At 44.8% G+C, this 13084-nt stretch overlaps 1 protein-coding gene across 1 annotated transcript; it reads right to left on the bottom strand.

Moving 5' to 3' along the window:
- Positions 1–256: 256 nt before the first annotated feature.
- Positions 257–11707, bottom strand: LOC119390734 (chymotrypsinogen B). Its single transcript, XM_037658423.2, has 5 exons — positions 11516–11707; positions 6555–6678; positions 5205–5349; positions 1174–1307; positions 257–489 (listed from the first exon to the last, which is right to left on the bottom strand). Exons 1-5 carry the CDS (start codon positions 11668–11670, stop codon positions 280–282), a joined length of 768 nt encoding a protein of 255 aa, XP_037514351.1. The 5' UTR covers positions 11671–11707; the 3' UTR covers positions 257–279.
- Between the last annotated feature and the right edge of the window lie 1377 nt (positions 11708–13084).

Consider the following 13084-nt stretch of genomic DNA (forward strand, 5'->3'; position numbering starts at 1 on the left):
TCGAAAATATGTAGTATCTTTCAAATATCTACTATTGTGCTGTGAATTACTGCGATAGCGTTCGTACTGATTAATCTCATTTGAAGAAAAATACTGTTAACACTGTTACATATATCCGGAAATACCTATAAGACAGAATAAATCGCGATGTTGTACTTACCTCAGCACGCGTCGCCCGCCTCGGCGATGCCCTCTGAGAAAACCCCTTAATGTTGCACCTTCAGCATATTAGCATTCGTTTATTTTAGCAAGCAGTGCGCTGTAGCGTCATCAAGCGCATCACGTGATAGTGCAGATTCGTCGAATCTCTTTCCTCGGAGTATTTGGATCCATGTATGGCGCAATGAAGTCGTCGATGTAGTGAGACACCCTGGCGAATAACAGTGGATAGTCCGATGCATCGCCGCACGTGTACGGCCCGGAAGTCACGAGGCCAAAGAGTGTCCAAATCCCATCCTTTTGGTGTACTAGGGGTCCACCACTGTCACCCTGTAAAGGGATGTAGAAGCGAAAAAAAAATTAGGCAACTTCGCACTAATGGTGCCAAGCCTCAAGGAAGCACGCAGCTGGGCGGCCTTCTTTGTTTCTCTTTGTTTTTCTGTTTCTTTCATTATCCCTTTCTTTCTTTTGCTCTCTTCCCTCTTTTTTTTCTACGTCTTTTTTGTCTCTGATTATTTCTATATTTTTCTTTCTGTCCCTATCTATTTCTTTCTCTTTCAATCAATGTTCAGGAAGTATTTTCAATGTGTTTTCAATGTTCAGGAATTCTTGCCGGGCACCTTTCAAGTTATCCCTCGTCTTCTTTCAGTAGACCTCCTAATGTAGAAGCAGGACTCCTTAGCAGGTCACTGCAATGACGCACTGATTGTTCGCTGCCCTGCGATATAATTTACATGCCATAAAAGCGTGCCTTTCTTAGTATTGTAACGTTACAAGAAATTAGATGCGGAGAATGTTTCATACATTGAGGATGGCAGCATCGTCACGGAAGGTACACGTATTAAAAGTACGGTGGTTCTTTTCATTAAGTTACTTTTCTGACATCTCACGCTGTCATGCACAGATCTCGCCAAAATCTTCATGAAGAGTATTGTGCTTGCGATAATAGTCACATAAATATCCGTCTGTGGCAAACGGATGGCTACAGTTCTAAGTAATTAGGAAAGCACTTACGAAGCAAGATGATCCGTAGTCGTGACTTCCGCAGATCAATTCCGGCCTCAGTATGGCACATGTCGATTCGTTTTGAGGAAGCTCTTCAGTTATCGCTTGCTTCAGTTCTCTCGACTTTTCAATGAATTTTCCTCCTGTGTTGGCAGGCGAAATGAGAATGTACATTTTAGGCAGAAACGTGGCTGGTTCACTCCCTAACGGTCATTAGAGGGACACTAAAGGTAAACATTAGGTCGACGTTGATTGTTGAAATAGCGGTCCAGAAACCTCGTAGTGCTACTTTTACGCCAAGGAAGTGCTTATTTTGCAATAAAATCACGTTTTAGTGGTCCGCATCGCGTTAGCGCACTTCAAATCACCCGCCTGAAAGCGGTATTTCGCACGTCACTGTTGCCGTGCCCAATATTGCCCGCCTTTACTGCGCGGCGGCGTGCACCATTTGGGCATCCGGCAACATCACATGCATGCGGTATTTTGTCGAACTTTCTGTCAGAGCGACTTTTACGAGCGTGCAAAACACACGCGGCAGTACGCGATCGAAACTACCACTGAGATGCAACAGCGTGAGCGAAGCAGGGCACCGAGCGAAGCGCAGTTCGGCGAAAATGGAACTTTTGAACCACGCGCGCCGTTCCCCATGACAACGCCAAAGAGGTTCTTTTTTCCATGAATCAAACAGAAACGAACAAGCAGCATTTTATTACGTGTCTTGATGAACGAAAGGTTCTTTTTTTTTATTGCAGCTAGTTTGATTACTAGTGATTAATTGTATTCAGACTCTCCCACGTCATCGGGATCACTTCCAAAATGTCCCACTCGTGGCGCTCATTGAGTGATACATTTAGCTTAATTTATCGGTAAGCAGGGCACTGCTGTTGATAATACTGCCGTTTTAGACGTTGTCATACATTGAGCTTTCACTCTGACATAAATTGTTATTTGCCTTTAGTGTCCCTTTAACTAAACGAGCTCGTCTGGGTAATGTCATAACTTTTCATTGAAATCTTTAGGTCTAATTTAGCAGTCGATTTATTAGCTTCAAGGAATGTCCAAGGAGAATGGAAGCACCCCTGCGTCTAACTAAGCATGTGTTCTTCGATTTGCCGTCCTCCCTACTCAAAGTGCAACTGCCGTTGCCACAACCGTACCGGCTATTTCAATAAGGCAGGGCAACGAAATAGCCAGAGCGCCACTTCTTCGGTGCAGGTATGTTGAAACAATTCCATGTTGATTAAAAAGGACGCGAAGGTACATGATATTCCTAGTTTCACGTTACTTGGTACCCACAGGCCAAGCAAATCACATAATTGCAGCCAACTATAAACCCGTACGACAGCCGCCACTGCATGTATGCCCCACTGAAGACAGTGCGACCGTGCGCTCTTCATTGTGAGGACGGACAATCAAGGATATTCTTCGAGGACCATCGTTTCGGAAAGAAATTTTTGGTTGAATGTCTTTTCAGATTACCACCAAACACGTCTTGCCTGTATAAAGTTGAAAGTCCGTTTGGTGGTCTTCAGATCAAAGTGTGTCTTCTATATTTTGGAGGGACATAACTCCGGGGGCTGCTGTTCTAGTTAAACATAGAAGGTCTCTATTTTTCTTTGACTCTTGTACACCTATAAAATTTTGTTAAGGAATGCACTCTCGTGCGAAGGCAAGTGTTGGGCTTGACAAATGCAAGATTTCATTTCCTAGCTTCCTAGAGCTTCAAAATGTTCCAATAATTTCCGCTTTCATCGCGCCAGCATTGAGCCATCTATGTCTCATTGACCAAAAGATTGAAAGTAACCTCGATGACCACGCTTTGCAGAGTTTCCTTTACGTGGATGATTGCTTAGTTTTCGACAGAAGGCATAATTTTCATAGATCCACGGTTGACTTTGAAGGTGTTTAAGGAACGGAGACAAGCTCTCAGATTCGTCTTTGAAGTTCAGAGAAAGAAACGTCATTGCTTTTCGATCACATGCTCGATTTCATGACAGATCATGTCGGCCATATCAACTGAGGTCAAAGGAGTCTATTATTGACTTCAGTTCAGGTCGCTCTTAATTGACAAAACAATGTATCGCAGCTTCCGCCATTAGATCTGCAAACAGCAAGAGCTGTCCCCATATTATGTGTGAGAGAATTGTAAATCAGTAGAAAAGGCTGCATGATGCAGGCTATATGAATTCAGTTATTTTTATGACTCGCGATAAGTTGCTTCGGCGAATCAAGGCGCGGCTCTCGCGAAAAAGCACTAATGAGGAAGATTTGAGTCGTTCTGTCTTTATCGCATCTCTCCGTTTCGTTTTCTTTAGTAGATTAATGAAGCGTGCATTAAGTTCAGAACCGATGTTGCCTTTTTGAGTGAAATCAAGCTAAAGGCAATTTGCTAGGCGATGAATAAGGGCGTAAGTAACAGAGTCAAACTGGTCAAGGCTTCGGTATGAAACATGGGCTCAGCATTGTTCCTTGCATCCTTAAAGCGGTTTATTCGGTCCCATTAACATGCGGTCGTCCGCATATAGGTCAAGCAAGGCGTTGCTTGGACGTTGGTTTCAGGGAACTCCACAGTTGTTTAAAAGGTTTTGGCATTCGCACCTGTCTCTACGTTTTCGTGAATATGTGTCGCTCGCTTTTTGATAAAAGGAACGAGTTTCGGACACTGAAAAAATTATTAGGAGAGACTATGTATGCCTTTTTTGCAGGTAAAAATGATGAAAGTGTGCTAGCCACCCGTTCATTGCTTTAATGGATAACACAGTTACCCTCTAAGATTGTGTATAAGGGCCTTCCGTAGCCCCGTGCCTAATATCTTGGTTACGATTAGTTTGTCTTGTTCATGGCGTGTGTTCCTCGACGATGCTGTCCACTATGTTGCGCGGTGTGTTTTCGAGTTGATTTTAGGTGCAATGCAGCTTATGGCGGGGGCTTTGTCCCTCACTCCCGCGTCCCGCGGCGTCCACCCCCAACTGCGCATCCGCGTCCCCTCTCCCTCTCTCTCCTCCCCTACGCCCCCCCCCCCCTCATTCTCCTCTAGGAATACCGAGCGGCGCGCGTCCCCCCCTCTCTCATCCTCTCCTACGCTCTCCCTTTCTCATCTAGGAATCCTCTAATCTACGGAGCGGCGCGCACGACAGGTGGTATGAAAGCTGCATACTCCGCTGGGGGCGCCGCAGTAGTTCCGCGGTATGAAAACGAAGGAGCGCGCGCGCCTCATTCTCTCTCCTGTGCAGCGCCGCGATGAGCGCTCGGGCCGCTGCCGCGAAACGGAAGCAGCGACGCGGCGATCCCGAACTTCGGGCTCGAGCAGCCGAAAGGAAACGTGAACACCGGGAAGCGGACCTTCAACTCCGGGCTCGGGAAGCCGAATCAAAACGTAAAAGTCGTGTGGCGTTGTCTCTCTTCTCTTATGCAATCTCATTCGTTCTCTCAATAAAATTACACCATCCCCCGCTCAAGCTAACCATCTCCCCACTGCTTCGCATCCACAGACGGTTCCCATTAGCGGGAGATGGTGTACTTTTTTTTACCTGTGGATATGAATGACAAAGGTCGGGTCGCTCGCGAGGTAGGCTAATCTTGTATTTGTGTTTGTGGTTTCTGTCAATAAACTTGAGCATAAAGTCAGAGGTGTGTCGCGTGTCTGCTTTTTTTTGCTTCGTCCTCATTAGTCACGCTCTAACCAAGATGACTCTATACCAGCTCCCCCAGTGTTCCATCTTACAGTACCCGTTATCACGGAACGAAATAATTGAGATTATTACTTAGTTCTACAGCATTTTTTGTGAAAGGTTTAACGCTTAAACGAGTACTGCAAAACTTGAATAATTATTATTTTCTATATATCGTCAAATTTAAGGTATCGTAATAAGGTGCACGGAAAGACCGTGAGCAATATGATATTGGTAACATTCTTAGAATCCCCACATAAATTTTCAAAGCTCGCCAGAGTCAGCAGAAATATCCTGAATAGCAACACACATCAGACATATGGAAATATACGCAGCATATTCAAGCACTGTGATAACATTGTGCCTCACTTGATGTGGAACCCCATCCCGTGACGTAGTACTTGGATCCCACTGGCAGCGCCTCCTTGTGGCTGGGAAGACACACTGGAGATATCGTTTTTGTGAAAGTCACGGGGTCCCGTAGTTTGATGATAGCAATATCAGACGAGTTGCGCTGATACGTTGGAAGAGGAGAAAAAAAAAGCGACAGGGTAAGTGCGGGTAGATATTTCTGGAATGAGTACATGAGGACGGATTGTGCAAGAATTGAATGGTGAGCAGAAATAAAATAATAATTAGTTCACTCTGTCAACTAATTATTTAACAGTTCGTTTTCGTTATTCTTTTCCTGTGCTATATGATGCTAAAATGTGAGACAATAGGGCTTAAAATTCAGGTTATAGATATTTAAGAAGTTAACTGCCGAAGACGCACCTCCGGCACGTCAGTTCCCTTCATAAATTCAATTAATGATTTGTTCTTACAACCAGCCTCACTGAAAATGTCAACTCCATTCTCTAACTCCTTTAGCACTCAAGGTAATATTTTCTTTACCCTACAAACAATTTGCTACTACATCTAAACAGACGTTGAATCAATTCAATGCGCCACGGTGAGCACTTGCAGCAAGCTGTATATAAAGCATCGCATACTGTCCGGGGTGAATGTATACGTGGCAGCAAAGACACAGTAGACGAAATGTGTTCCACTCAGCTCAAGAAGTAGAGAAAATGACTACATCGAGTAGAAAATAACGGACAGCAAAGCGCAGGGGCATTCACGTTTGCAGAGTGGCCAAAAGACAAAAGTTACACTGCCTCAGTAACAATAAACACTGCGTCTTCTCCATTCGCATCATGCGCCAACTACTTCATGTATCCTCGCGTAAAGCTAAAAATTCGGCACTCATCGTGCCAGCATTTGGAACGCATCGTATATCCGTGTGTCAAAGATATACGATCCGCTTGACTATTACAGTGTCGTTCACCCTGCTAATTTCTACGTTTTGGCATTTGTGTTCATTTTAAGCGCCCTGGAGGCCGACCAATGTTCATAGCGCATGAGGCATGCTAAAAGATAACCTCTACCAATTTTGTGGCCGTGCTTACAAGGGTTATTCGTTCATGCCTAAAATTTCTAAAGCCTAATAAGATAGCCAAGAAATACATAACAAATATGTAAAACTTATGACCCATGAAATTGTGGAAGATTCTGTGGCGTAACTGCGTAACTATGGATCACAAGACTGTAGATTTGAATCCTGCTGTGAACGTTGCTGCGTTCACTGCAAGCAATTGCAGAATGGCCTGAAGACATTCAAACGCTAACATTGTAGCATCTGCAGGCAATATATATCTTAGGAAATAGCTTCAAGCTCACCTGACTTGGTTTAAAACTCGGGTGTGCACACACCTCCTCCACTTTGTATATCACCTCGGTATTGTCTACGGTGCGCCGAGCATACGCGCCCAAGTGAACCCTCACACTTGTGGATGTCTTTGACCTGGAAGACCAGCGCAATGTACAACGAATACTTAGTTTGATTCTGAAGGTTTACGTGCCAAATCCCTGATATGATTATCAGGCACGCGGTGTTACTGGGCGCCAATGTAATTTTGGCCCCATGGAGTTCTCTTACGTGCACCTAGAAGTGAACACATGACAAGGCGATTTTGTATCGCACCATTATGGTACTTCAGTCGACGTTACCGGGAATCAAACCCGCGTTTTCCAGCGTGGAAAAGCAATACGTTAACAAAAAGCTTCCGTGACCGCTGTGTCATGTACATAAGTTATTATCAAATTCTGCACTTTAAGGATCAAAGATCTGCACTTTAAGGTCGCGTTGTGAGGTACCGAAATTATGGCCCTAGCGCGCAAGATGTGAATTCACCTCGTATTTCCGGCATTGCGTATTTGCGGCAAACGAAAGGCCCATCCAACCCACGATCGGGACATATAAGCGCGTGTATTGCATTACGTTTTCGCAGAGTCAAGATTTTTGAAAATGTGTGCTGCTCGATGTCGACAGTCAACGTTCTCCTACCGGGAGCTTTTATTCCACCATCACAAAATATTTCATCAAGCCTTCGTAGAAAGTGTTCTTTCGTACATTCTTTGCCGCCGGTACGACCCATTCATACGTTTCATATATACTCACATTCTGCAGACGTGGTTCTGTAGCCTAGTGGTTAAGACACTAGCCTTCTGAGCATGGTGGCCTAGGTTTAAGTGTCAGCACCGGCAAAAAAAGTTTTTTAGAGGCATGAGCTAAAGCGACACTTTTTATTCTCTCCCAAGCACTTGCGGTCGAGCACTCACTCTTCCGGTTTTCCCAATATTCAAAAACTGTCGTTGGAAAAATAAAAGTGATACGAAATCAACGGTTTGGATTCTAGTGAAGTGGTGTTATGTTGGATACATATGGTATCGGAACAAACGTTTACTGAAGATAATGGCGAATTCACTGTAACGATGACTTATTGAAATTATTTGAATGCGTTCATTGAAGGAGCCAGCGCTTATCTTGTGATCGAATGGGATCGTTGCGGCACTTGGTGGAACAGATGTCAATCAACCACGTGATGCTTTTGTGGCCTCTGAGATCCGAAGTGGATCTCAGAGGCCACATCGGATGATGTTAAGGCAAGGAGTACATCAGGACACACGAACGCGAACAAGCGAGTGCTACTACGAGACATCAACGTCATTGATTGAGGTCGCCTGAAGATTTACTTTGTTTTTTGCATTTATTTATTATTCGCGTTGGCAGTCTTACATGACCCACACAGTTTTCTCCTTGAGTCGGAAGTTGTCAATCCTTGCGTTGTTCCATCTTCTCCCGCGCGCCCTTTATCGGAGTCCAGGAAAAGAAAGTTCCTCACTATGGGGCAGTTCGCTCCGATAGTGGGGTGCTTCCTGTGCTTGGCTGCTGCCAAGAAATGTCGCGTAATTGGTGCCGGGCGCGGCTGTTGCATTTCTACTGAGGCGACATGCTTGAGACCCATGTACTGTGTGATGTCAGTGCAAGTTAAAGAACAACAGATAGTCGAAATTTTCGTATCCCTCCACTAAGGCGTGCCTCATTATCATATGGTGGTTTGGCACATAAAACCGCAGATGTTGTTAATATTACTACGAAGCACTTGCCACTACCAAGGGCCAGAAACAGGGACTGAAAGACTTCAGCACTTCGCAAATATCGCGAAAGTGCTGCAATATGTTTACCGAAATAGAAGAACAAGAACCGCAATAGTATCCCCTGAATCTATGTACAATGAAAACAAAAAAAGTTGGTCGTGAAAGGAAACTCCACTTTTTCTAGAGTGCAGTTTGCAGCAAAAGTGTTCGCAAGGAAAGGCGAAGAGGACAGCGAAAGTGACTGCTTGGGAGTGTGCTTAGACCCGTCAGACGCCCACTTGCCAAGGTCTGATCAAGTGCGGATGATGTGCGTGTATGTTACACACCAAGAAATATGAAGTTGACAGCACGCTGGACGACCAGTTTCTAATGCCAGAAGCTTCCCACACAGAAGCAAAGAGACCACGCCTGCCGCATGCTTCCGGCCTGCCTTTTAGAGAAGAGTCATTTATTCGCACAGCGCCCGTCTGTCATCAAATCCAGCTTTCCCGCGAAGCAGCCAGTGGTATAGAAACTCCTTTTTCTACCTCGAAATGGCCATCCTCCCGCTGATATAAGGACCGCATAACAGCGCAAGCACGGGACAAACAGACTGAGACAAACAAAGCGTTTGTTGCATCCTTGCGCTGTTACGTAGTTCTAGTACGCACCAAGCAGCCCAACTTTACTCCTTAACGCCGATAGATATCGCCTGCCGTGACCGGACCGACGTCGCGCGCCGTCGCTACTTCATCTGGTCGATCGCGTCTTGCCAGTGTCCTCACCTAAAAGTATATATCTCACACTGAATGCATAACGAAAATGTAGCAAAAAAAACAGTGTTATCTGTTGTAGTTGCAGCAGCTGTCGCTGCTTAAGCGCAAGATAGAGGACAAACCTGTGGGAAACTACGTAGGCGTCACGGGCGCCGCTATCAGCGTCAACTTGGAATGCAACAAATGTTTGCAAGTATTATCTCAAGCCGGAACTTTCAGCCTTCAGAGTCGACCTGTAGATGCTACATTTGGTTCCGAGAAAAATCGAGGAGGAAGGTTCAAGAGCTCTCTAGGTATAAAAAGAACATACTTTAGAATTTCACAAGACAGGAACTACTGATATGGCGGCAGTCACGTGATGATAACGAATACGATGACCTCGAAATGGACCGAAGTGATGATAGCACAGCAATGCCATCTTATGAATGTGTTAATGTGATTATCAATACAATATTTATTTATTTGATATACAATGTATTACATGCATTTAAATAAACATTTTTGACACTCATCAAGACAGAAGGTTTCCCTTATTCAATATAATTCGGAAGAGTCTACAGAACCAACAATATTGTGCTAGTATGGTTCAGTGAGACTCGTTTCATCGCTGGCATCTTGATTTAGATTTTCGAAATGCTAACAAACGTAAGCACCTGAGAGCGCTATCGCGGGAGAAAGTGCGTCCAGCCTGAAGTCAGCCTGTAAACACTTCGCCCAAGAAGAGGAAGAGTTGCAGTCCGTGTCACACTGTTAATCTTGCAACCTATGGTCTTCTGTTGCTATTGTGATTCAAACTGTACTGTCCCTTCTAACAATACGTCGCATTTTCATATTACGTATTCTGTTACAGAAACTCTCCAAACTGCACTGTAGGTTTCTTAAATTTATTCACAAACATTCATGGTATGTTCTTACTGGCAGGACAATTTCAGAACACTGATGCGTTTAGGAAACACTACACATTGATCCTGTTTTTCAGGGAAAGCTGTTATGAGATCACAACAACAACCGAATTTGGTGGCGTAGTTCGCCGGCTCCGCCGGTGTCCATGGCCGCTATCGAGCGCAATGAGAAAAAATATCCAGGATTGACACCGGATTTAAACCCACGCCCTCTTCGTGGCAGTCGAGTGTTCTACCACGAAGCCACACCGTTGCTTAAAACTCCTTCGCAAAAACACCCTGTGAGGGCCTCATTCCCGGTCAGGAATCACGTTAACAGATGTATTAAAGCGGAGTAGAAGAGTAAAATAACGACCAGGAGTCACGCAACGAGAAGTGCGTGACGAGTAGGTGGTGTAAAGCTTTCCAGCCACTACAAAGGGCTAAACCATAATTCTTGATACTCTTCGGCCACAGCCACGACAAAGTGCGCATGATGCCTTACAGATTAGTAGCGAGTACCTCGCTTCTCTACAAAATGAAGAATAATGGCATAGTGGATGCTTCACTACGCAAAATTACGACGATTTATGGCGTACTTGGTACCTTGCGACTATATTGCAGTAGTCGCACGAAGAGAGGCAACGGGATCTAGAAAGGCCAGCAGCTTTCGCTGTGACTGTGCTGCGTGTTCCGCGCAGGCCAGGCGTTTTTTTATTGCGAAACTGGTGGGCATTTTTAATTGTGCTAGTTCTGTTATGCGCGAACAAATTATATGAGGTACGTTATCCGTGCTGTCTGTGTGCGCATTCTTGAGTAATATGGTCAACATTTGTGCGCTAAAATGTAGCACACACTTTTCTTTACCTTGAGCACTGTTTCAGAAATGGAGATATTTAATCTTACAATGAATAGCTCTTACATCTGACCGTCAGATTGTTTAACAAAGGAAGAGCTTGTCTCATGCGAGGATTCTCCATTTTATCTAATTTTTGTATTGTGCCCGGGACGCTGTATGATTAATTTAGCTGCTCTTCGAGCTACGTCAGTAGGATAGCCAGATGCTCATGATTCGTTCTCTGAAACCTTGTGGTGATGCCAGCTCAAATTTAGTTGGCATTGCACTGGCAAGTCATAGAACCAATTTATTCCTCAATAGCTACGAAGTTGCGGCTGTCAAAGATGACGCCATGTAATCTATGTTAATATCACTGCAACGAAGCACTGGCCCCACATCGTTACGCGATCAGCTAGTAGTACAGCTACTTGCAAGTACCATGAGCTAGAAGATGCGCGTAAACGCGTAACTCAAAATGAAATTACGGGTCATCATTTAACCAGTGCGGAATTTCGGCAGAACTCAGCCAGTCGTATAGCTCGAAGCTTAAAGCATGTCAGATGCTCCGATTAATAAATACACTCAGAGTAATCTACCTTCTCCCCGTGTAGAGTGAGCTCTTAGCTTATATCATCCTTTAAATTGTGCGATAACTGCAAACAAAGCATAAGGCTTAGCATTTAGTGTTTAAAAATGAATGGAGGTGAGCGAAACAACAGGACTTACCAGACACAGTGCGCCGCAGTGAGGATGTACCTGTCGTTGATAAGAGCTCCGCCGCAGAAGTGCTGGTATCGATGCGTGTAAACGCCGGCCTGCCAGGGCCAGCTACCGGGCACAGCGGAGTAGCCTCCATAAATGCGATCGTCGGGGTCAAGCATCGGTGTTATCGAAGGTACTCCACATTTGGCTGCAGAAACAATGCCTTGGTATTATTTCGCTTGACCTAAGACGCTGCGTCACTGCTGAAAGAAGAGGTGTACGCAATATTCCAGATAGCTGGATCTTATACTAGCAATGTAAATTTAGTGAGATGCAGGAGTAGAAGAATGTATATGTAAAATAAAAGAGTTGTAAAACGCGGTGAAGCTTCCGTGTGTGTATCGAAGAGCAAAAACAAGGATCAGAAAAGCGAAAGTAATAATTGAACGAAGCTAAAATGTGTTTGCTCTAGGTCGCTATTCCTTTTTTAACACGGAATCGTTTTCGTCCGGGGTCCACCAAGATTTCACTGATATAGTCCAGGATTCGACGGAACACCGCTGGCGAGGGGCATACATTTCTTGCAAATAAACAAACACTCGCCAAAGTTGCAACGAAAAATAAGAATTTATGACGTTTCAAGACCCGTAGTAGACCCATAGTGGTCTTGAAACGTCATAAATTCTTATTTTTCGTTGCAACTTTGGCGAGTGTTTGTTTATTTGCAAGAAAAGATTTCACTGATGTACTACCATAACGGAAACACTTTAGTGAAGTACAGAAGGCAAAGAAAAACCAGAAGAAGAAATTTCGTTGATTGGGATGATCTGTGAATCGAACCCTCGACTTCTCAGTACGCCACGAGAGTAACCGCCCGCTGCTGCCACTCATGCATGAGTCTTGATAAACGCGCATTATATCTCTCACATTTTCCCTTGCACAGTGAACACTGTGACTTTGGTTGGCGGGGGGGGGGGGCGGTGTCGATGTCTGGGATCGGTGAAGTGAATAATGCATCATGACATTGACGAGCGCCGACAGGAAGCGGTTAGGTAGCTTCAGCTTTCAGTGCAGCGAGAGACGTCCTCCTGCGTTCACGACTCATACTATGAACTTTGCCTCTCGCGTTCCTGAAGCGCTGTGTGTTATACGCATGAGCAGAGGCATAGGTGACCATATTACTGGGGAGCGGACACCTTGGCGTTCTTCTCCTCAAATGATGAAGCTTTGAATGAGCGTATATCGAGTACCAGTGTTATGTGCTTCTTGATGCCATCTTAGCGCGAGATTCCGCAAATGCTGTGTCCAGGTGTAGGTCAACTACTTCAGCTACCACAAGGGTTAAATCATGATCCTCGACGTTAGTCGTCGGGATGTGCCACTAGGCGTGAGCATGGGTGCATGCACGTTAACCGGTGTTGTAGCTGCCAAACACCAATAGTTATTGCGCATGCTCTCATACATCAATGTACAATAAACAACCAACTTTAAGACATGGTTCACTTTCATGTTATAGTGATTTCTATGACAGAGGGATCAGCTATGTTTTTTTTCTTGTTTTCGGTGAGTCTGTATTTTCGGGCGGCTCACTCA

Source organism: Rhipicephalus sanguineus, chromosome 4 (assembly GCF_013339695.2).
Source record: "Rhipicephalus sanguineus isolate Rsan-2018 chromosome 4, BIME_Rsan_1.4, whole genome shotgun sequence".
NCBI lineage: Eukaryota > Metazoa > Arthropoda > Arachnida > Ixodida > Ixodidae > Rhipicephalus > Rhipicephalus sanguineus.

Coding starts and splice junctions, on each gene's coding strand:
- LOC119390734 (XM_037658423.2), bottom strand. CDS start 11,670: ATGCTTGACCCCGACGATCGCATTTATGGAGGCTACTCCGCTGTGCCC. Junction 6,679..11,515: donor ACTGCGGCGCACTGTGTCTG/GTAAGTCCTGTT, acceptor CTGGTCTTCCAG/GTCAAAGACATCCACAAGTG. Junction 1,308..5,204: donor GGGATGGGGTTCCACATCAA/GTGAGGCACAAT, acceptor CTGCCAACACAG/GAGGAAAATTCATTGAAAAG.